This window comes from Manis javanica, chromosome 13 (genome assembly GCF_040802235.1).
Source record: "Manis javanica isolate MJ-LG chromosome 13, MJ_LKY, whole genome shotgun sequence".
Lineage (NCBI taxonomy): Eukaryota > Metazoa > Chordata > Mammalia > Pholidota > Manidae > Manis > Manis javanica.
Genome location: NC_133168.1, coordinates 64,389,699 through 64,412,174, shown reverse-complemented (window position 1 = coordinate 64,412,174; position 22,476 = coordinate 64,389,699). Strand labels below are relative to the sequence as shown.

General features: G+C 32.3%; 1 protein-coding gene across 6 annotated transcripts in view; it reads right to left on the bottom strand.

Moving 5' to 3' along the window:
* Positions 1–795: 795 nt before the first annotated feature.
* The window catches only part of STXBP5 (syntaxin binding protein 5), a 168,306-nt gene continuing 146,625 nt past the window's right edge, over positions 796–22,476 (bottom strand). For all 6 annotated transcript variants that reach the window (XM_017650285.3, XM_037022011.2, XM_017650300.3 and 3 more), the window contains 5 exons: positions 19,602–19,971; positions 19,135–19,300; positions 11,269–11,380; positions 3,088–3,308; positions 796–1,443 (listed from right to left, as the gene is read on the bottom strand). In XM_017650285.3, coding sequence (XP_017505774.1) covers positions 1,402–1,443; positions 3,088–3,308; positions 11,269–11,380; positions 19,135–19,300; positions 19,602–19,971 — 911 coding nt within the window. In that variant the 3' untranslated portion in view covers positions 796–1,401. The remainder of the gene's footprint in view (positions 1,444–3,087; positions 3,309–11,268; positions 11,381–19,134; positions 19,301–19,601; positions 19,972–22,476) is intronic.

Genomic DNA, 22,476 nt, shown 5'->3' with positions numbered 1-22,476 from the left:
ATCTCAGATGAGCTTGCATTATGAGATTACTTACTTCCAGGTCTCCAGATCATCTCTCTCCTGTCTGCACGGCTATCTGGAACCAATCATTTATTGTCCAGTGATGGTCTTATTTGCATTACACTCCAATACAGAAGTAATTTAGTTACCAAAATGCAATTATTTTCCTTTCCTTTTGGCTTTTTAAAACCTTTGAAAGGACATGTACAGATTTATAGTATATTTCTACAGAAAATATTTTGTAGGTCATTAGACTAGACTCTTATATAATTATTGACAACAGATGCTTGTAATTTTCCATGCGACAGCATGTGCACTAAGATTTAATTGGCTCATCACCTGAGTGTACTGGAACTGTTAGCAAATAAAGGGCATTTTTAAAAAGGGAGCTGAGCATTTTACTGAAATAATGAAACATTTTTTTTAGCAATTTTAATTAAATAATGCAAAGGTACATTTTGTTAAATGTTTTATAAAAATTCAAGCAAAATTAAAAACAGCCAATTTCAATACTTATACAAATTTAACCAGTAACTATTTTGGTCAAATCCACCTTTAGCTGAATTAATGAGAACAAGGACAAGGGACATTGAAGTATTCTCCTCACCACAATGGAGGTTTTTCTCACTTTCCACACTGCAAAGCCACTACATGGAAACTTCCAGAATGATGAGCAGTTCAGTCATGCTCTACACTTTTCTTTTCAATGAAAAGTGATGTATCACCTTGTTTTGCTTTTGACAAAATTGGACTAAACACAAGTATACAATAACAAGAATCCAAGAGTAGCCCATACACAAGTCAACTATGTGTATGTTTTTATTATTTAAAGCCCACCAGCTTATCTGTCTAAAGATATGGTAACAAACAGTTTGTTTCTTTTTCACTAATGATACTGATGACCAGTCTATTTAAGGGAGGGAAAAGTCCAAAAAAGTTTTTTATAACTCAGTCAATAACACAAACAGAACTATTTCATCTTCAGGACTTCTGACTTACTGCTTCTCCCTCAAAGAGGTCAAACACTGATGGCCGACAGAACAGCACAAAATCTTTTGGCATATGAAAGTTTAATACAGGAATGATCCAGGAATAGTCCCTGCCAAGTCTCCTCAGCATCTCCCTTTGTGTCTTCATCAGTAACATGTGACCTGCTTACTAGCTCCCAAACTGTTGACTCAGAGCTGGCACACACCACACACTCCACTTTGGGTGCTTGTGAACATTGTTCAGTGAAAGCCACATGACTGAGGTAAAACAGTGCATGACTCGGCTAGGAAAGAACGGTATCCAGTGAGCAACATTCTTTAATGTTAACTTTCTTAAAGTGAAACCAATAAAACAAAAAAGGAAATTAGTTTTCCTTCTGGCTGAAGTTGTACTTAGTTGGATTTCTGGTTGTCAGAACTGGTACCACTTCTTATCTTTGTATTTCAACATCATCTAAAGGGGAGAAAAACATGAAAAACATGTTTTTAAAATTCCAGAACAATACTTATAGCTGCTTTCTATATTTTTCCAAAACATATCACTCTGAAGCATTCTGTACTGTTACTGTATTGGTTATTTCAAACCAATTTATATTGAAAGCAATAAGCAAGAACTATTCCAGTTATAGAAAAAAAGGCCGTATTAAGAACTAACCTAGAAGGTCCTCACATTTCTTAGAGACATGACATAATTATATTCTGGCTCAGTGTATACATTGGTGACCTAAGTAATTACTTGAATTACTTGCAAATAAGGTGATTTCAGTTCTCGAAGTTGAACTAAAATAATGCATAAAGAACCTGGGGAACGAAAGGTTGGAAATACTTCTACTACTGCCATCTAAAGTTTACTGGGCACTTACTATGAGCCAGGCACTCACTGTATGACATACTTTACTTACATGATTGTATTTGGTTCTCAACAACTTTATGGATAGGCATTATTATTTTCTCCATTTTATAAATGAAGAAACTGAGGCTTATTGGGTTACCCAGGTTAACACAATGGTGAAACTGGGATTCGAGCCCACGTAGCCTAACACAAGAACTCATCATCTTAACCACCTCACTGCACTAGCATCCTTAAACTCTCAAACAAAGTTCAGACACCATCTGGTAAGGAGAGAAAAGCTATTGATCTTTGAGAGTGAGCTCTTTGCTTAGTATTTATAATGTTAACCTTTTTTGAAATTGACTGAAAGGTTTGTTATGTGACTTAGAGATCACAGCCAGGTGCAGGGTTATGCCAACACAGTTCCTGACCTAGAGTGCAGGCTACCCCAGCCTCTCCCTGAGGTCAGCCATAGTAACAAGGACACAGAAAGGGTCTCTCAATCTCTTTGAAGCCTTGGACAAATCTCTCCCAACTCAAGTCATCTCTTTCATGCCTTCTAGGTGTCTTTTGATTGAAAAATTTAAAGAAGAGCTACTACTGAGAGATAGGGTATTCAAATATAAAAATAATCTTAACTGGTGTCTTTAAAGAACAAAATCAAAATATCCCTAAGGACTAGGCTAGGAACTAAATGTATAAAGTAGCCCAGTGTAAATGTGTGAATGAGTGACTCAATATGTGTCAAAATGAAGAATATATATTCTACCTAAAGGCCTTTAAATTCAGTTTTTAAAGTGTACTATATTTGCTAAGAAAGCATATGTATCTCACTATAAATTTGTTTACAGACAGATTCAGTATCATTTATTTGAATAAAAATGTTTGACTATTTTATTTAGATATGACTAAACAAACAAGAAAGGCAAATTATTTCCTTCTCTAGAAGTTTGTGGTAGAAACTGAGGCATTTAGGAAAATTAACTTTGTTTTTGCATTCCCTAAGAAATAACTGCAAAGCCACTGGCTTTGCATATAAAAGCCAAAGGTGAGCAGGTTCCTTCAAAACGTATGAACTTCAGTAAAAGACCAAAGGCTACTGACACATTCTTGTAATGGTTCCCTCTGGTAATAAAAATCAGGAATTTGCAATTGTAGGGAGGATACATGAAAATTCAGGTGTAGAAATATCAGAGCTATAAAAATACATTTTCAACTGCTTTACCTGTTTTTTTTTTTTTTGCTTCAGCTATTCGATAGACATACCTCGTGTGCATGTTTAGAAAAGGCATCTGCACTGGATAACATAGCTGCAGTTCTTTCCTCCAGGTCACCGAGTTTCTGCCCTCTTTCATCTAATGCCAGCCTGGCACGTGCTAATTCACCCACAACTCCAGACGCCGCTCCTTTCACACCCTCAATGCCACCGGGGCCTGGGATGTGTTGTGCAAGACTCCTGGAAGCCTTTCCTGAGGACGATTCTCCGACTGAAAGGATTTGATAAACGAGAGAGTAACTTGAAAAATGTAAATTTTATTAATAGGAAATCCTATTATATAATAGCATTAAAAACAATTTTTAGATTCAGTGACAACATAATTGAAATATTTATACATTTCACTTTATAATTACATATTTTACTATTATGGCTTTAATAATTTTTAGGTACTTTTTCAAACATACCTAAGTCCAAGTTCAAACACCAAGTCCATAGTGTATATTTAGGACTTGGTGCAAAAAGGGAACAGGTAAATTATTTGTTGAAATGAGTAAGGGGTATACTGATAGCAATTTATGTAACAATAAAAGCTGCTTTTAAGTGTAAAAAATATTAAAGAAATCAAGTTAAAATATATTTAAGTTCAAATACATAGATGTAAATTTAAACACATAGATTTGGTGTCATTTATTTACTTCACACTTTCTCTTACTTAAAACTATGTAGGTTTAGAGAAAAATGAAGATTTGTTCAGTATTCTATTTTGGCTCTTAAAGCTGTAGATATGCTACATCCTGTTCTTTCTCTCTATTTATCTTGTCACTTACCAAACCAATTTTTTCCTTCAAAAGAACTTAGGAATTCATGGCTTCCTTTCCCTTCATAATCCAGACCCTGATTACCTAACACAGATTATTCTACAAAAAGTCTTAAATTCTGCTAAAGACTCATGTCAGATAACCTTTTCCCTAAGCATAAATTTCTTTCTTTAGAAATATAATTCATACACATAAGACTTTCCTCTGAACAAGTCAGAAATTTTTAGTTTATTCAGAAGGTCGCACATCATCACTAATTTCTGAGCATTTTCATCCTCCAAAAACCCCCATATTTACTAGCAGCCACTTTCCATTCCCCGCCTCTTCTCAGCCCTTGGCAATCATAATTTATTCTCTGTCTCTCTCCGTTTCCTTATTCTGAACATTTCATATAGATTCATAAAATAGGTGGCTTTTTGTGTCTGTTTCCTTTCACTTAAAATAATTTTGCCAAGGTTCAACCATACTGTAGCATGTGTCAGTATGTCACACTTTTTAATGACTGAATATTCTATTGTATAGCTAGCTATATGGCGTTTTGTTTAGTCATTCACCAGTTGATGGACACTGGAGCTGTTTCCACCTTTTTGGTTATTATAAATAATGCTGCTATGAATACTGGTACAGGTTTTTGTGTGACCATGTGTTTTCAATTCTAGAACTGTTGGGTCATACGATACTTTAACTTTCTGAGGAACTGCCAGAGTTTTCCAAAGAGGTTCCACTATTTTACACTTCCACCAGCAATGTAGTATAAGGGTTTCAGTTTCTCCACATTCTTGTGAACATTTATTATTTTGGACTACAGTAAGTGTGAAGTGGTATTTCATTGTGGTTTCGATTTTCATTTCCTAATAACAAATTATGTTGAGCATCTTTTCATGTGTTCATCGGCCATTTGTGTACTTCTTTGGAGAAATCTATTCAAACTCTTTGTCCATTTAAAAATTGGGCTATTTGTCTTTTTACTGTCGAGTTGTAACAGTTCTTTATATATGTGGACTCATCAGATATCAAATATACGATTTGCAAATATTTCATTGCATTCTGTGAGTTGTCTTCATTTCCTTGATACTGTTTGATCTTTAATTTTGATGAAATCCAATTTATCTATTTTTTTTCCTTCAGTTGTTGTGATTTAGGTGTCTGTGAAATTATCACCTAATCTAAGGTCACAAAGATTTATCTATACCTAGGTTTCCTTCTAAGAATTTTATACTTTTAGCTCTTACAGTGAATTCTTTGATCCACTTTGAATTAAGTTTTTTGTATGGTGTGAACATGGGTTCCAACTTCATTCTCTTGCATGTGGGTACCCAGTTGTTCCAACACCATCTGTTGAAAGACCATTCTTTTACCATTGAATTTTCTTGGCATCTTTGTAGAAAATCAATTTACCATACATGTATGGGCTTATTTCTGGACTATTAATTCTATTCCATTGGTCTAGTACTTATCCATATGGCAGTGAAACACTTTCTTGATGATTACAGCTTTGTAGTAATTTTGGAAATTGAAATGCGTAAGTCATCCATCTCTTCTTTTTCAGGCTTTTTTCTATCTTTTTGTGGCTATTTGGATTCTTTTACTTTTCATATAAATCTTAGGAAAAGCTTGTTTCTTTCTTTAAAAAAGACAGCTAGTATTTTGACAGGGATTGTGGTAAATGTATAGATCAGCTTGGGATGGGGTACTGCCACTTCAGCAATATTAAATCTTCCAATACATGAACATAAAATGTCAATCCATTTATTTATGTCTTAATTTCTTTAAATGATGTTTTTAGTATATATTTTATACCTCTTGTTAAATTATTCCTGCTTTATCTCTCTGATGTTATTATAAATAGAATTACCTTAATTTAGGTTTCAGTTGTTCATTGCTAGTGTACACAAAAGCAATTGATTATTTATATTGATTTTGTATCCTGAAGTCTTGCTTAACTTGTTTATTAGCTATAATGTGTGTTTTTTTGCATGGATTCCTTAAGACTCCCCCATATATAAGATTATGCCATTATGCCATCTGTGAATAGTTTTACTTTCTCCATTCTAATCTGCATGCCTTTTTATTTCCTTTTCTTGCCTAACTGCTCTGGGTAAAGCTTCTAGTACAAAATTAAATAGAATTACAGGACCCTTTGTTTTTCCATATAAAATTCGGTATCAGTTATAAAATTTGGGGTGGTGGTATTTTGATAAAGACTTCATTAGACTTCATTAAGTGTGTGTGTGTATATGCACACATCAGTTTTGAGAGAAGTGCTATCTTTCATTTACCTGCAAGAATACAGTGTCTCTCTCCATTCATTTGGGTCTTTTTTTTAACCAAGTTTTATAATTTTTTTGTTTTTCCCATAGAGGTCCTGCATATCTTCTGTTAAGAATTATTTCTAGGTAAAATAATGTCCCTCCTTCCCTTCCCAAAGATGACCACACTCTAATTCCAAGAACCTGTGAATATGTCATCTTATGTAGGAAATGGGACTTTGCAGATGTGATTAAGTTGAACAGAGAGAGAGAAAGCTTATCCTGGTAAACCCAATAAAATCATATGTGTCCTTAAAAGCAAAAAGCTGTTCCTAGCTGTGGTCAGAAAGATGTAGCTTCAGAAAAAGAGAGCAATACAACAAAGCTGCTGGCTTTGAATAAACTGAATTTCATTTTTGCATGCTGATTATATCCAGTAAGCTTGCTACACTGTTATTTTTATCAAGTTAGCTATAGATTCTTTGAGGTTTTCTAAATACGTCACTGTATCAGTCATTCACATGTGATTATTTTGTTCTCCCTTTCGTATTTTTATACCTTTTACTTACATTTCTTCCCTTTCCATACTCTCTAGGCACTTCAGTACCATGTTGACTGTATGTGGTAATGAGAGGCATTATGTCTCATACTTTATCTCTAAGGAAAAGTTTTTAATGTTCCTGCCTTAAGTGTGATAGTTGTTGTAGAGCTTTGGTAGTTAAACATCTTGTAGCTATAACTTATCAATTTACCTTTGAGGAATCTTTGTCACGAATGGATGTTGAATTTTAACAGGTCTTTTTTTGTATTTGCTGAGGTGGTCATATGATTTTTTTCCTTAGTGTGTCAATTTGGTGAATTATTCATTAATTTGTTTTTTTAAATGATACACCAGCTTTGAATTCCTAGAAGAACCCAAAGTTGGTTTTGGCATAATACCAACTTTATTACATACTGCTGGATTTGATAAATTAATATTTCATTTCAGATTTGGTATTTTCACCAGTGATATTTGTCTTTACCTTTTCTATAATATGTTTTTGGTATCAAAGTTGTATTAACCTCATAAAATGAGATGAGTGTACCTTCTTTTTGTATTTTCTGAAGGAGTGATTTTTGTATTGTTTTATCCTAAATATGTGGTAGAATTTACTAAGAAGCCAATTTGAGCCAGGAGTTTGCTTGTGGAAAAGTTTGAAATGATGGCTGAGTATCTAATAATTAGAGCACTATTCAGATTTTCATTTTTCCTTTTGTCCATTTTGATAGTTACACTTTTCTACAATTTTTTTCGCCCAAACTTTCAAAACTTTTACCACACAGTTATAAATTACATTCCCTTATTGTTCTGCAAATCGTGGCGGTAGCCCTGGTGACAGCTCTTTTTGTCGGTTCTCACAGTGTTGCCGTGCACCTTCCTTTCAGCTTGCTCAGTTTCATCAGATTTTTATCAATCGTATTAGACTTTTGGAGAATCAACTTTTGGCTTTCTTGATTTTTTTATGTATTGTGAATTGACTCACTATTTCATTATTATATAATCTTCTTTCTACTTTTTTGGTTTATTTTGCTACTTTCCTACCTTTCTGAGATGGATGCTCAGTTTACTCATTTTCATGTTATCTTTTTCTAATACTGAATATATTTAAGGCTATAAATATCACTCTATTTTATTACTTTAGACACATATCGATTGCTATGAATTTTTTGACACATGGGTTATTCAATATATTTCTTGATTTTCAAACATCAGGATTTAAGATTAGCTTTGTTATTAATTATAAGTACAACTGCATTGTGATTTGATCACAAACCAATTGAATCCTCTGAAATTTGATTAAAAAATTTTTTTAAATTTATTAAAAACTTTTATAATGTAAGTTTCAAATATAAAAGAAAGTAAAATTAAGTGCTTAATATCCATATATCAATTATCTAATTTTGGTAATAACATTTTTTACCATGAGCACCCATATAATTTTTTTGTCATCAATATCTATCTATAAAATTTTTGAATGGAATATTTAAAATTCATTATAGACATTATGATATTTTACTCACAAATAATTCAGTATGCATCTATAATTTCCCTACACATAGAATACATTTTATGAACATTCTATATGCATTTGAAACAATGTGCATTCTGCAATGTTCTGTATCTGTTCATTAGGTTTAAGTTCATTAATTGTGTTGTTCATGTCTTCTATCTTTACTAAAAAAATTTTTGTCTGCTGTTGTACCTTAATCAATAGGTATTTTAGGAGTTCCTACTATGATTGGTAAATGGTCTCTTCTAGTTGTTATGTCAATTTTTAAAAATATATTTTGAAGTTAAAATATTAGGTGCATTCAATAATGCCTTAATGTTTACTCTTTCTGATTTTATAGTTACACAAGTTGAGTTTTCATGTTCATGCTTTTTTATCTTTTAAAATTTCCATCTTTCTTGTGCTCTTATGTTTTAAATGTCTTCTGTAAACAATGGACATTTAAATTTAGTCTGATAATCTTCATCTTTTAACCTGAGAACTTAGAATGTTTATTCTACCTACATTTGCTATAGTTACTTATACTTAAGTTAAATCTACCATCCTTTATGTGCTTTCTATTTATCTCACCTGTTTTATGTTCTTTCTCCCCTCCTTTTAGATTGTGACTTTTCTGATATTCATGGGAAGTTATGTACTACTTTTCTAGGTTAAAGAGGTCACCCTAGAAATTAAACATGTATCCTTAACTTATTAATGCTAATGGATACTTTTTATGGCTCTCAATGAAAATGCAGAGATCTCAGATTACCAGAAATCCATTTACCCTCTTACTCTCTTGATTTTTTGCAATTCTGGGGGTCATATTGTTTATCTTTGTATTTATATATACACATACTAGAAGATTTTGTTTAGTTTACAAAGATTATATTAACTACATCTATGCACGTATTTATTACTTCCTTTCCTAAGCATTGTTTCCTACATCTCTGAAATTCCATTGAGGATTATTTTCCCTCTCTCTAAAGTATATCCTTTAGAACTCCCTGTAGCACTTTGGCAAGGCTTATTTTATTTGTTCATTTGTCTAAAAATGCCTCATTTTTGAAAGACACTTTCTTTGAATATAGAATTCAGAATAAGGAATATATGTTGTTGATATATCAATCATCCTACTCTCCATGGCTTTTGAGAAGTAAGTCTCTAGCTAATTTTTAAAAACTGACATAACAACTAGAAGAGACAATTTCCCTAAAAGCAACCTATCATTTTTCTCTAGCCATTTTAAAGAGTTTTTCTTTGTTTTTGATATACAGTATTTTCATATGACATACCTAGTTGTGAATTAAAAAAAAATTTTGGAATTCATTAGGCTTCTTGAATGAGTGAATTGGTATCTTCTATCAATTCTGAAAAATTTCCAGCCATCTCTTTTTATTGGTTCTTTTTCACATTCTATCCTATTTCCTTCTTGAGAAGGTTTAAATTTCTCTGCAACTTCTCTTTATCTTCTTTGTATTTTACATCTCTTTGTTTCTCTGTCTTATATTCTAGATGGTTTATTTTGACATATCTTTAAGTTATATAATTCTTCACTTATGTCTAACTTGTGGTTCAATTCATCCATTGAGTTTTTAACTTTGGTTTTTGAATCTTTCAGTTCTAGAATTTCATTGTCTTTTTCCCATTTGCTGTATTGACTTTTAGTTTTATAGCATTATCTCATAAGACGTTTAGGCATGTTACTTATCCTCTTGAACCTAACTTTTCAGTCTGTGTCTGAGAATTCCAATATTTGAAGTGCCTGTGATAGTGCTCTGCTTTTAGTGTTTTATTGATCACGGTTTTGGTTCCTAATGCCCTAATTATCTATGACTACATATTTGAAAAATTATTCTTAGAAATAACCTGAGAACTTAGAATATGTTATCTTCCCTGAGAAAACATTTTCCTTTACTTCTGCCAGGTCCTGGGCATTTTAATAGTCTACAAAAATCTTAAGCAAATTTGAAAGTTTTCTTGGGTACTCAGATAATCTCAAGCTGAACTGACAGTGTATTGGTGTGGTATGAGGGTTGACTTGCAGGACACCTTTATTCTTAAGCTGCAGCCCTTAAGAGTCCTTGCAAAGGGGAATTGTTTATCAGAGTCCCACATGGCAGTCTAACACTGTTTAGTATCTAAGCCTCCTGTTTCAGATCAGCTAAGTACTCCAGGGTAAGGGTGGCCTGGCCCCAGGATGCCAAGCTCACCACTCTGGGCTCCCCTCTTTCCCATGGATATTTTCCTTAGTGTACTATTAGTTCTTCGATGTTTTTAAGAATTAAAAAAATTATTTGTTTACATTTTGTGTAACTTTGTCATTTATCCTCAGTGAAAATGTTTTTCTACATTATCAATCCCCTATAATTTGATAGATAGTCTTCATTTTTTAAAATGAATTAAAACCAATCCTCATATCTCAGATGATTGACCAATCACCTGGGTAAATTTTTTAAATGAAATTGCAATACACTGCTACTTACAAATATTTAATCTTTGTTTTCTAATTAGTCAAACATGAAAGGAAAATTCTAAAATATGTTAGTAATAAGAAAGATAAAGGACAAATCCTTAAAGACAGATAATAGCTCCTATTTGAAAGAAAGATCAAACATTCATTGATCCACTAGTTCATGCAAAGACCAATTCCTAATTTGTGACAGTTATGTCGAAAAGTAGTAAATGAACCAGATTTTGCTACTTTAAATAACTTTCTAGTGCAATGAGAATAGTTCTAGAGGTTTTGTAAGATAAAATAAATATTTAAGCAAAAACTTTTTCAAAGTTAAGGTTATCATTTAAAGTTACTTATAGAATTAAAATAACATTGAAGGTTATATTTAATGAAAATAAATAAAATACTTCCTAAACTCTTCATTTAAATTTGTGAATACTCTTTTTAGTCACCTGAAGCTATTCTGATTTTGGTTCCCTGAATAAAATATTGCTCTGATTTGGATTAGAATGACAGAAAATAATTTTTTTGTATTTTTCTAAAACACAGATATATTAAATGTTGTGACAAAGAGGTAAAAGGCTAACATAATCTATACATGTAAGATAGAAGTATATGGTTTGAATGTTTCTGCTTTGTGTATGTACTATCCAAATTGATTAAATTAACTTACATAGTTCTTCTCTATCAAGAGACTGTGCACCACCGCCAAATAAGCCTTTAAAGAATCCCCTGTTTGGTGCTTCAGGTGTTTCCACAGGAGTGAAGAGTTCACCCAACATTTCCTTTAAAATCAAAACAAATTGTGATTGTTAGTTTCAGGGAAACTAAACTGTAATTACAAAACCATCACTGTAAACTCTTTAACTTAAACTTATAACATTACCTGTTGAGAGTCACAAACAATGGCACATTTCAAATGATCAGATCCAGTACACGTTGACTTAGTCAAACAGTTAAGTTATTAAGATGAAACAGACTAACTTGCTGCTTATGACTTTGGCTGGAGTACTTTTCTAAGACTTCAAGCAAAGGTGATATTCCTGCTTAAACTCTAAGGATAGTCCAATCTTTATGATAAAATTTTCATAACTCTTATTGAAGATTTGATAACTGGACTAATAATTAGTATTCCAAGAAAAGCTATTAACAAGTTGAAAAGTCTAGTGCCATGATGATGATATACAGTTCTAAAATTACTACCTTCAGCTGAGTCAAAAATTAGTAATTTAGAAAGACACATCAACTTCTTTTTTCATAAATGTATGATAGGCAGAGAATTATGCCAACATATACCTGGTATTTCAGGAATCTGTCAGGGAGGCAGGATTTTTTTCTGAAATTACTGTCAATATTCTTAAGAGCACAGGAATGGTAAAACAAGTCAGGAGACAAGAAAGGTTGCTGACATGTTACTAACTTTGTAGGTAACACATAAAGAGGGAAGGAGAGTTTCTCTTGAGAGAAGGATGGTAGCAACACTACTTACAAGGCAGCTTTGGGAAGCTTTAGCAGCAAAATAAAAGTGTGGTGAGGGCTTGGGATTGCATTTCTGCCCATTTAAAGAGAGATAGCTATGATACCAAGGATAAGTACACTTACCTTATGTGTACGCCTTATGTATGATACCAAGGATAAGTACACTTACCTTATGTTGTACTCTGGGATTACATTATTATGTACATATTTTTAGAGTTTCTTCCTTAGGGCTGGGGTGAGAAAGTTAATAAGGATGCCCAAAGGTTTTACTTTTAGATACATTGATATTAATCCTGTCTCACTAACTGGATTGCAAATGGAAAGAAATAACTATTAACACTATATTTGTAATGATTAAGTTACAATTTATAAATCAATCAATAAAACTTGCCAAAATGCACCACAGAATATCCTGATACCTAATTATTTCATTCAAATTTATATTAGACTATATAACAATGGTGGTGTTAGGTGTATTTCCAATCTTTTAATAAATACTTCAAAGATTCTAATTTAAACTCTATTAAGTTGATACAACAAAAATGGCAAACTGCCACCATTTGAGCATCTTCTGTGCTAAACTAAAAGAGCAGTATGACATAAAAAAGTGATGTGTAAGGATATGCTTTTAAGAATTTACTTCATTTTAGAATTATGGATTATAGCTCTTCATTTATTTGGTGTTTAATGAGCTTACAATTTTACAAATGGAAAGTAGAAAACACAGAGCCTCTAGTGTAGTGGAAGGAACATAAACTTTGGAACTGTATGGACCTGGGTTTGATTCTCACATCAGCCTCAATTTGCAGAGGAATCGTAGGCTAATCATTCTATCAGAAAACTGGTTCCTTAACTTTAAAAAGAGATAATCACATTGACTTCTCAGGATTGTTATCACGATTAAAGATAATTAACAAGATGTAAGTGCCAAGAGTAGACACTCATTGATGTACGCACTAAAATAGAAAAATCTTTCACACAGAAATGAAACAAACCATGCAGTAAATTAACATTAAGGACAGATATTTTTAAACGAAGTTTAAAATTAAGCATTTCTTAAAGAGTCTGCATTGTCTGTATCTTAGTATTAAGATCTGAGGAGAAACACTGATATTAAAAAACTACATATTACCACAATATCAAATAGTAGCCATAGGGATTTTTTCACTTGTATTTAAATGAAAAATCTGAACTATGAATAAATGTAATATTTAGAATGATTAATTTTAATCACTACTGAATGTTGTTGAAACCTAAAATAGTCTTGTATTCTCTGATACCTCTTTACATCTAGTAATATGTCTGAAACAGTATCTAGGACTTTTACACTACTCCAAAGTATAAATATACAGAAACAAATATACTTGTGATGTTAAGACTCAGTTCTCATTTGCTGTGTGTGTTAAGAAGATTATGTGGTAAAACTCAGGACTAATTTCTTTAATGGGTCAATGGTATGTGCTTTGATTATCACTAAACTATTTAATACATGAAAAAAATCACTCATTTTATAAATTATAATCTTTAAGTGCTTAGATTAGTTAATTGTTTAAACTGAACTAATTGATATGTTCCATCTCTTTATGATTATAGTTTTATTTAAGGTTCACAAATAAATCAAAATGAATCACCAATTTGAAAACATATCACGTTTTCACTCAAGATATGGTTAGAATGCTGTGGAAAAATTTTTAGTATTTCAATCTATAAACATACACTTTTGACTATCTACCTCTTAGTGATAATTAAAAAATCCTGGAGTCCATTAATTTTTTTTAAACAGCTTTATTGAGATAACTGACATATAATGAACTGCACATATTTAAAATCTGCTACCAAGACAGGGAAAATATCCATTTCTCATGTTTCCCTGGGTACTTTGTAAAACTTTCTTTCTCTCAGTCTTTCTTGATTCCTTATCTCCAAGTAACTGCTGATCTCTCACCATGGATGAACTTGTATTTTCTTCACTTTTATATAAATGGAGTCATGCAATATGTACTTTTGTTCCTTTGGCTTATTTCACTCAGCATAACTATTTTGAGATTCATCCATGGTATTGACTGTTAGCAACAGTTCATTCCTTTACATTGCTGAATTTCATTTTATTGTAATGACATACTTTTAACTTGATTATCCATTCATCCATTGATGGACATGGGTGGTTTCCAACTTTGGGCTAGTATAAATAAAATAACTATAAATATCAATTTCCTTTTCTCTTAAAAAAATTGTTCTCTTGAGTTAAAAAAAATAGTAACAGAATGGTTAGGTCTTTGGTTCATGAATGTTTTACTTATTTAGAAACTGCTAAACTATTTTCCAAAGTGGTTGTGCAGTTTTTTTACATTTCCATCAGCAGTATATAAGAGTTCTATATCATCCACAACCTTGCCAAAATGTGCCATAGTATTCTTTTTAATTTTAGCCTTTCCAGTAAGAAATCATGGTTTCTCGTGATTTTAATTTGTAGTTCTCTAAATGACTAACAATGTTGAGCATCTTTTCATGGGGAAACATCTGTTCAAATATTTGCCTAGGTTTTTATTGGGTTGTCTCTCTTTTTTCTGTTTAGTTTCAAGAGCCCTTTACACATTCTGATACAAGTATATATATGCTTTTTTTTCCAGTTTGTGGCTTATCTTTTTATTTCTTAAGTCTCTTTTGATAGAGCACAAGTTTTAAATTGTGTTGAAGTTATCATTTGGTTTCCTTTATGGTGAGTTTGGTGATGTAGCTAAGAAATCTTTGCCCAAATTAACAAAGATCTTCTTTTTGTTCCCTTTTTAAGTTTTATAGTTTTAGGATCTACATGTAGGTCTGTGACCCATTTTGTGTCAACTTTCATGTGCAATGTGAGATACGGATCAAAGCTCATTTTACTTTGCATTTTAATATACAATTTTTCCAGCATAATTTGTTAACTTGAGAGACAATCCTTTCTCCATTGCATTGTCTTTGTGTCTTTGTCAAAAATCAGTTGTCCATACATGTGTGGGTTTATTTCTAGATTCTACTTTGTTCCACAATTTATCTAATTTGATGCCAATACCAATATTATGTTCTTTTGCTCACTGTAGCTTTACAATAATTCTTAAAATTGTGTAGTGTTAAGCCCTTCAACTTTATTCATTTTTAGAATTGTTCTGTATATTCTAAGTCTCATGAATTTCCATATGAATTTTAGAATAAATTTGTCAATTCCAAAAAGAAATCCCACTGGGAGTTTGCTTGGGGCTGCCTTGAATCTATATATCAATTTTGGTTGAATCAATATCTTAACAATATTGAGTTTTCTGACCTAAAAAACAGGGTACATACTTCAATATATTCAAGTTATAAACATTTCTTTTAATATTTTACAGTTTTTAGTGTAGACATCTTTCAGATTTATCCCAAAGTATTTCATATTTTTACTGCTATTGTAAATGGTATTTACAATCTCAATTTCCAGATATTCAGTGGTAGTATAGAAATGTCTTTTTTTTTTTTGCATATTGCTTTCATATACTATGTCCCTGTCAAACTACTTATCATTTCCAGTAGCATTTTGGGTAGATTTCATTTTTTCTTGAATAGATGATCATATCTTCTGTGATTAACAACAGGTTTACTTTTTCCTTTCCAAAACGGATGCTTTTTCTTCTTTTTTCTTGCCTGAATGCACTGGCTAGAACCTTAAATACAATAGTGAATAAAAGTGTTGAGGGTAAATATTCCTTTCTAGCTCCTGATTTTAAGGAAAAAGAATTCAGTATCTTATTACACAAGTATGATGTTGGGCATAGATTTTTTTTAGATATCCTTTAAGTACCCTTCTATTCCTTGTTTGCTGGGTTTTTTTTTATATAAGGAATGGATCTCGAATTCTGTCAACTGCTTTCTATATTTTAGCTTATTAATATGGTGAATTACAGTGATTGATTTATACATGTTAAGTCAACACTGCATAAATCCCACCTGGTCATGATTAATTATCATGAACAGAATTATTTTTCCAATATATTATGGATTCAATTTGATAAAATTTTTAGAATTTTCACATCTATATTTATGAAATATACTGTTTATATGTAACTTATTTTCTTGTAATGTCTTCTTTGGTATCTAGCTTGGTATCATGTTAATGGTAGGTTCATAGAATAAGTTGGGAAGCATTTCCCTGCTTCATTTTTTTTGTATAGAACTGGTATTATTTCTTACTGAAATATTTACAGAATTCACCAGTGAAGCCATCTGGACATGGACATTTCTTGTCCAAGGTTTCTAACTTCAATCTCAATTTCTCTAATAGGTACAGTAATGTTCAGTTTATCTATATTTTTCCTGAGTGATCTTTGGTAATTTGTGTCTCAAGGATTTTGTCTGTTTCATCCAAGCTTCTGATTTTACTGACATAAAGTTGTTCATAGTATTTCCTTGTTATATATTTTAATATTTGTAGAATCTACAGTAACATCATTTCTTTCATTCTTGATACTGGTTATCTGTAATTTCTGTCTTCATAATCAGTCTGGCTTGAGATCAATTTTACTAGTTTTGGAGATGATGAAGCTTTTGGTTTCACTGATTTTTTTTGTTCTTTCCATTTTCTATTTCTCTGACTTCTACTAGGATATTTATTATTTTCTTTCTTCTGGTTACTTTGGGTTTAACTTGCTCCTCTTTGTCAGTTTCTTAAGGTGAAAGCTGAGGTCACTGATTTTATAAGCAGTTCTTTTCTAGTATAGGTATTTTAGTGCTATGAATTTGCCAGATTTAAACAACTTTTTTCTACCACTATGATTCCAAGTTAACAAATCTTTTCTTCTGCAATGTCTAATCTGTTGTTAATCCCATCCAGTATATTCTGCATAATAAACATTGTAGTTCTTCATCTACTGAAGTTCAGTTTTGGTCATTTATATCTTCCATGTCTCCACTTTACTTTCTGAACATACAGAATCGCAGTTAAAACTGTTTTAATGCCCTTCTGTGCTAATTCTGCCCTTGTCAGTTTTGGTTTGGTGTCTCTTCATTGATGATTATTCTCACAATGGGTCATGTTTTTCTGTCTCTGCATGCCTGGTAATCCAACTGGTGCCAGGTATTTTGACTTTTATCTTGTTGTGTGTTGGCTATTTTTGATTTCTTCTAGTTCATCTTGAGCTTTATTCTGGGATATTGGGAACATTTGGATCCTTTTGGGACTTGCTTTCATGATTTGTTAGGCAGGTCTGGAGCAGTGCTCAGCTTAAGGCTATATTCTACACTAATAAGCCAAGACCTTCCTGAGTACCTTTTCTAATTCCCCACTGAAATAGGCTGAAAAATGGCCATCTAAGGATACCAGGTCCTAATCCCTGGGATAACCCAAATCCCAAGGTAAATGTTACCTTGTTAAAAAAAAAAAAGTCTGTGCAGATGTGATTAACAAGTATTCTGTCATGGGAAAATTATCTTGAATTATCTCTCTGGATGAGTACTAAGTCTAATTTATAAGTGTTTTTTTTTAAAGAGAGAGGTAGACAGAGATTTGACACAAACACAGAGGAGAGATCGATGTGACCATGCAGCAGAGACTGTAGCACTGCAGCCACTGATCACAGAATGCCAGCAGCTATGAGAAGATGGACAGGACCAGGAATGGATGATTCTCTTCTACCTAGTTCCTCTGGAGGGAGCATGACCCTGGCTACACCTTTGTTTTTGGCTCAGTGAAGTTTACTTCAGACTTCCGGCTTCCAGAAGTGTGAGAGAATAAATTTATGTTGCTTTTAGTCACTAAGTTTGTGGTGATTTCTTGCAGCAGCCCCAGAAAATGAATACCCTCCTGAATTACAAATTTTTTCTGTCTGGCTGTCAGTTCCCTCTAATACTCCATTCTTTTCAGATCGTGCTTTCCTGCCTATATGCATGTGTTAGGCAGCACACCACTGAACATTCTCAGGGGACCCTCTGTAGATCAGCATTCTCTCTCTGTATGCTCTCTTCTTTCTGGTTCTCATAGTAATAACTCCAGCTTACTTGGCCTTCCCAGACTCTTGGTTCTGTCTCCACAACTTGGGAAGCCTGTCAGACTTGGCCTCAGTGCCTTGTCTCTGTGCCATGTTTTGGAAACTCTTATCAGGACATTAAAGCTGAGGCACCTCCTTTGTTTCTTATCTCTTGGGATTACTTTCCTTTACTGCCTAATGTCCAAGATCTTCAGAACTGTGTTTCATGTTTTGTGTGCTTTTTTTGATTGTTTCAGGCAGGAGGGTTAATCTGGTCTTGATTATTCCTTCTTGGCTAGAAACTTCATTAATATTGTAGGCATCTTTTCTTTTTTTGCTTCAAGTTAAATGTATGCACAGTGCACTCTGCACACCATGGACTAGTGTTCATAAAGTTCATGGTATTCTTTATTTAATAGATTTTTATCAAGGCATTATTTTTGGGCACTAAAAATATAGACATAATTGTCAATATTCTATTTCAAGAGCAGTTTATTTTAAAAGGTGAAGCTAAACTGATGATTTATCATATATATTAAGCACATAAGGCATTCAAATATTTAAAAAGAAATAGTTTTGTATTTAAAGTATTTATAGTCTCTTGCAAATAGGCCAACAAAAATGTTCAGAGGAAAACTATCAACCTTATTCTTTTTATAGGCATATACATCCTCGTGAACACAGAGCTTATAAGGGATGACATAATCTGCCCTAAAATAGATACAATTATTTTCACATAAACATACTTCTTTAAAAAGAACTTGTGTGTATGTGCTTGTGTATAATAGATATTTATTCTACGTGGAGAGTGGGTATAAAATATAGGCAACATTTCATATTTCTTGGCCTTCACTGGAGAGAAAAAATATGGATCATTGAGATGAAATCCCTCTTATAACAAGAGTCTGATAAAGACACTTTATCACAAGTCTTAAAGCATGTGCTCTGAAAGCCTCAATAAAGGCTTTGGATTTTCCCATGTGGGCTCATTTGGATAGTGCTGTGAGAATAACACATGGACCATATAAGGGGTCTTAGAGAATATGTCACCTCTGAAAAAATTAGTATGATAATTTGTTATTTACCTGAAGGTTTTCACAGGTCTCTTGACTGTAAGTGAGTCTCTGGATTTCTGTAGGTGAAACAAGATATAATGCTTGTCCATTGTTGGTGAAGCAGAATGTTCTGGCTATCCGCATATTGGTAAGGGGCAAGTAATACACATCCAACAGAGGCCTTAAACTTGGCAAACTTGAGAAAAAAATTAAAAACTTGTTATTAATATATAAGGTAGGTTTTAGTCTTGAAAAAAGTCTTATAGAAGATAAAAATGGCAGGGATCTTATAAGCTTTCTGATTTAGTATACATGAGAGGGACATAAAACTGATTTTTATTCATCATATACTTATTCACTATTAAATGAATGAAAATAAATTCTCCATGTATAAGACAGTAAACAAATAAAAGCATTTCTTTCAAACTGAATGTAATTCTGTAATATTTTGTTTTAAGGGAGGAAATGTTATATTTGTGCTAAAAAATACCTCTTACCTAAAAGTCATAATATGTCCATTGGCACAGAAACAGGCGAGGCAGATGCTGTTACTCAATGCTACAATATCTCCACGCAGCACAAATGAGGTCTCTGTAATGTTCTGCTTGTAAGCACAGTTCTGAGTTGGCAGTGAGATTACTTTCGCTTGCTTTTCAGAACATATCACTGCATACTGGTTTTCACTAATTTCCTGAGAAGAAGAGGGGGATACAGAGACTGGCCGTCGTTTTTTCAACTTTTCCTTTTCGTCTTTTTCTTCAGGAACATTGTGTTCTCTCCAGGATTCATATGCAGGTGGCACTAAGCAGCCTGTGGTATCCAGGAATGCCATTCTCAGGATTGCCCCTTTTAACCTCAATATAGTACCTAAAATACGTAAATTAGTAAATATTTAAATCCACATATTAAATATGTTTATTCCAGTTTTGGCACACAGTAGACACTAAAAAATACGTAGAATATATATTCACTGAAATTGTACACTGACTTACTGAGGGGATTCTATATTTGAATGAGGAAAAACCTATCAATATTACATACCCCAAATAGGTAAGTGCCACCAAAGAGATAAATGCGATGTCTGAACCTATGTCTTCTCTCATACCAGGCAAGTGTAGTACCAAAGAGTATAAGAGCAAGTAGCTGGCATCTGGAGCTGCACTATCCAATATGGCAGCCACTAGCCCCATGTGGCTTTAGGAAACTTGAAAAGTGGCTTCTCTAAACTGGGATGGTGTGAGAGTGAAATACATGCCAGAGTTGATGACTTAGTATGAAAAAAAAAGTATAAGTAAAATATCTCAATAATTTAAAATGCTGATTACATGCTAAAATGATAGTATTTTGGATAGACTGGGTTAAATATGTTACTAAAATTAATTTCACCTGTTTTTTTCCTTTTTAGTATGGCTACTAGAAAGTTTAACATTCTGTATGTGGCTCACACAGTATTTTTAATGGACAGTACTGATCTACAGGGCATGAGAAAAATTTTTGACATATTTCTAAACATTACCTCAAAAAAAAAGCAATTTCCTTTTAAAGTATTTATCAATAAATATCAAATACATTCAAGGCATTATTGTGGTCAACTGACAGACTTAATATAGGGATTATATTTCTTGATTTGTTTTAATTAAAAGGGACTCCCTTTCCCCCACATCCCTGAAAATGGAAATATACTTCATGCTCATTTCTAAGTAAGCTAAATGATAACATTAATAATAAGAATTTGGAAACCAGTGGGAGGGTAGAGAATTGATTTAGTTCTTATTTTAAAAGATTTTTCAGTTTATTACTTTAGACTTATACAATATTTCATTGTGTGCAAAATTCTTCCATATATATATTTTTTTCTAAGAAGAAGAATTCACAATGTTCTTTCAAAATTCTTCTTAGAGAATAAATAGTTTCCTTTCTTCTTTGTATTTGTCTATGGCAAGGTTGCCGAATAAAATCAAGGATGCCCAGTTAAATTCTGAATATCAAATACATAATGAATATTTTTTAGTATAAGTATGTCCCAAATACTGCATTATACTTCCAAATACTACATGGGACATACTTATATTAAAAAGTATTTATTAACTGAACTTCAAATTTAACTAGACAGCTTATACTTTATTTGTTAAATCTATTAGTCTATAGTCCAGGTTTGGCAAGTAGACACTAAATTATTTTAAACAGTTTGCTAATTCGGGAAGTGTTTATAGTTATCTACAAACATGTATGAGACAGTACATGTTTCCCCATATGTAATCCCCATATGTGAATTTTCTTAGAAAAGTATGATGGTAATATTTAAATATATGCTTGTCCTACAGTTGGAAGGATTTTAGTATGTTTTCCATCATGGTAAGGGTAACTGTTGGAGTCTCCTCTTGAAGAAAAAACAACCACCAGAAAACAATTGGAGACAAAGTAGACCATTTCAGGTTCTTAAACACAGAAACCCATTTGCTTGAAAAACACCTCTTCTGTTTCAGTTTCATTACAGATAACGTGAAATGAATGTCACTATTACATTTGAAATAGGCATCTTATTAAAAATAAACCTCAAAGATTCCACCATTGAGAAGGAACTCAAAGGTTCCTTCTTACATGTGAAAACTATTTTTATATCAAAGTAATTTTACAGCTAATTTGATTTTATTGCAAGTTGGATAATATCTTAAATATTTTTCATGTAGCTAACAATACATAATCTATATTTTATTCCTCTCATTTTTATTTATTGGAAATATTTTCTTATTACAAACTAATGCATGTTTGCTGTAGAAAATTTAGAAACTACAAATCAGTAAGAAGGAAATAAAAATTACCCATAATTCCACTATTCAGTGATAATTATTATTAGTATTTCAATTTTCATCTTTCTAGTTTTTTTCCTATATACATATTTCCCATATACTAATAAACAAGATTAGTAAGAATATCATTACGCAACCTTTTTCTAATAATAGGCATGCAATATATATGCAAATATTTGAGCTAAACGAATGAATCAAACTGTTTCTTTAATGTAGAAGATAGTTCAGAAATAAACATTAAAATCTTAATTACATTTTAATTCCAAATTCTAAGTATGGTTAAAGTCTATTATATAACCAAGAGATACACTAATGAGCAAAAGCATGTTTTTTTCCTACCCAGATAGCATAAACTCATAAAGGAAACCAGAACTCTCAGTTATTTTCAGACCTATCAGATTCCAGATATGTTTGATAAGATTCAATCTCATTTTTAGTATATAAAGACTGTTTTTTTTAAATATTTGGCATAAAGTCACCTTTTCCTAATACTTCAAAGAAGAAAAATAATCTATCTTAAGACTTCATATTTAGAGATTAAAAATAGCCAAGTGTATATGAT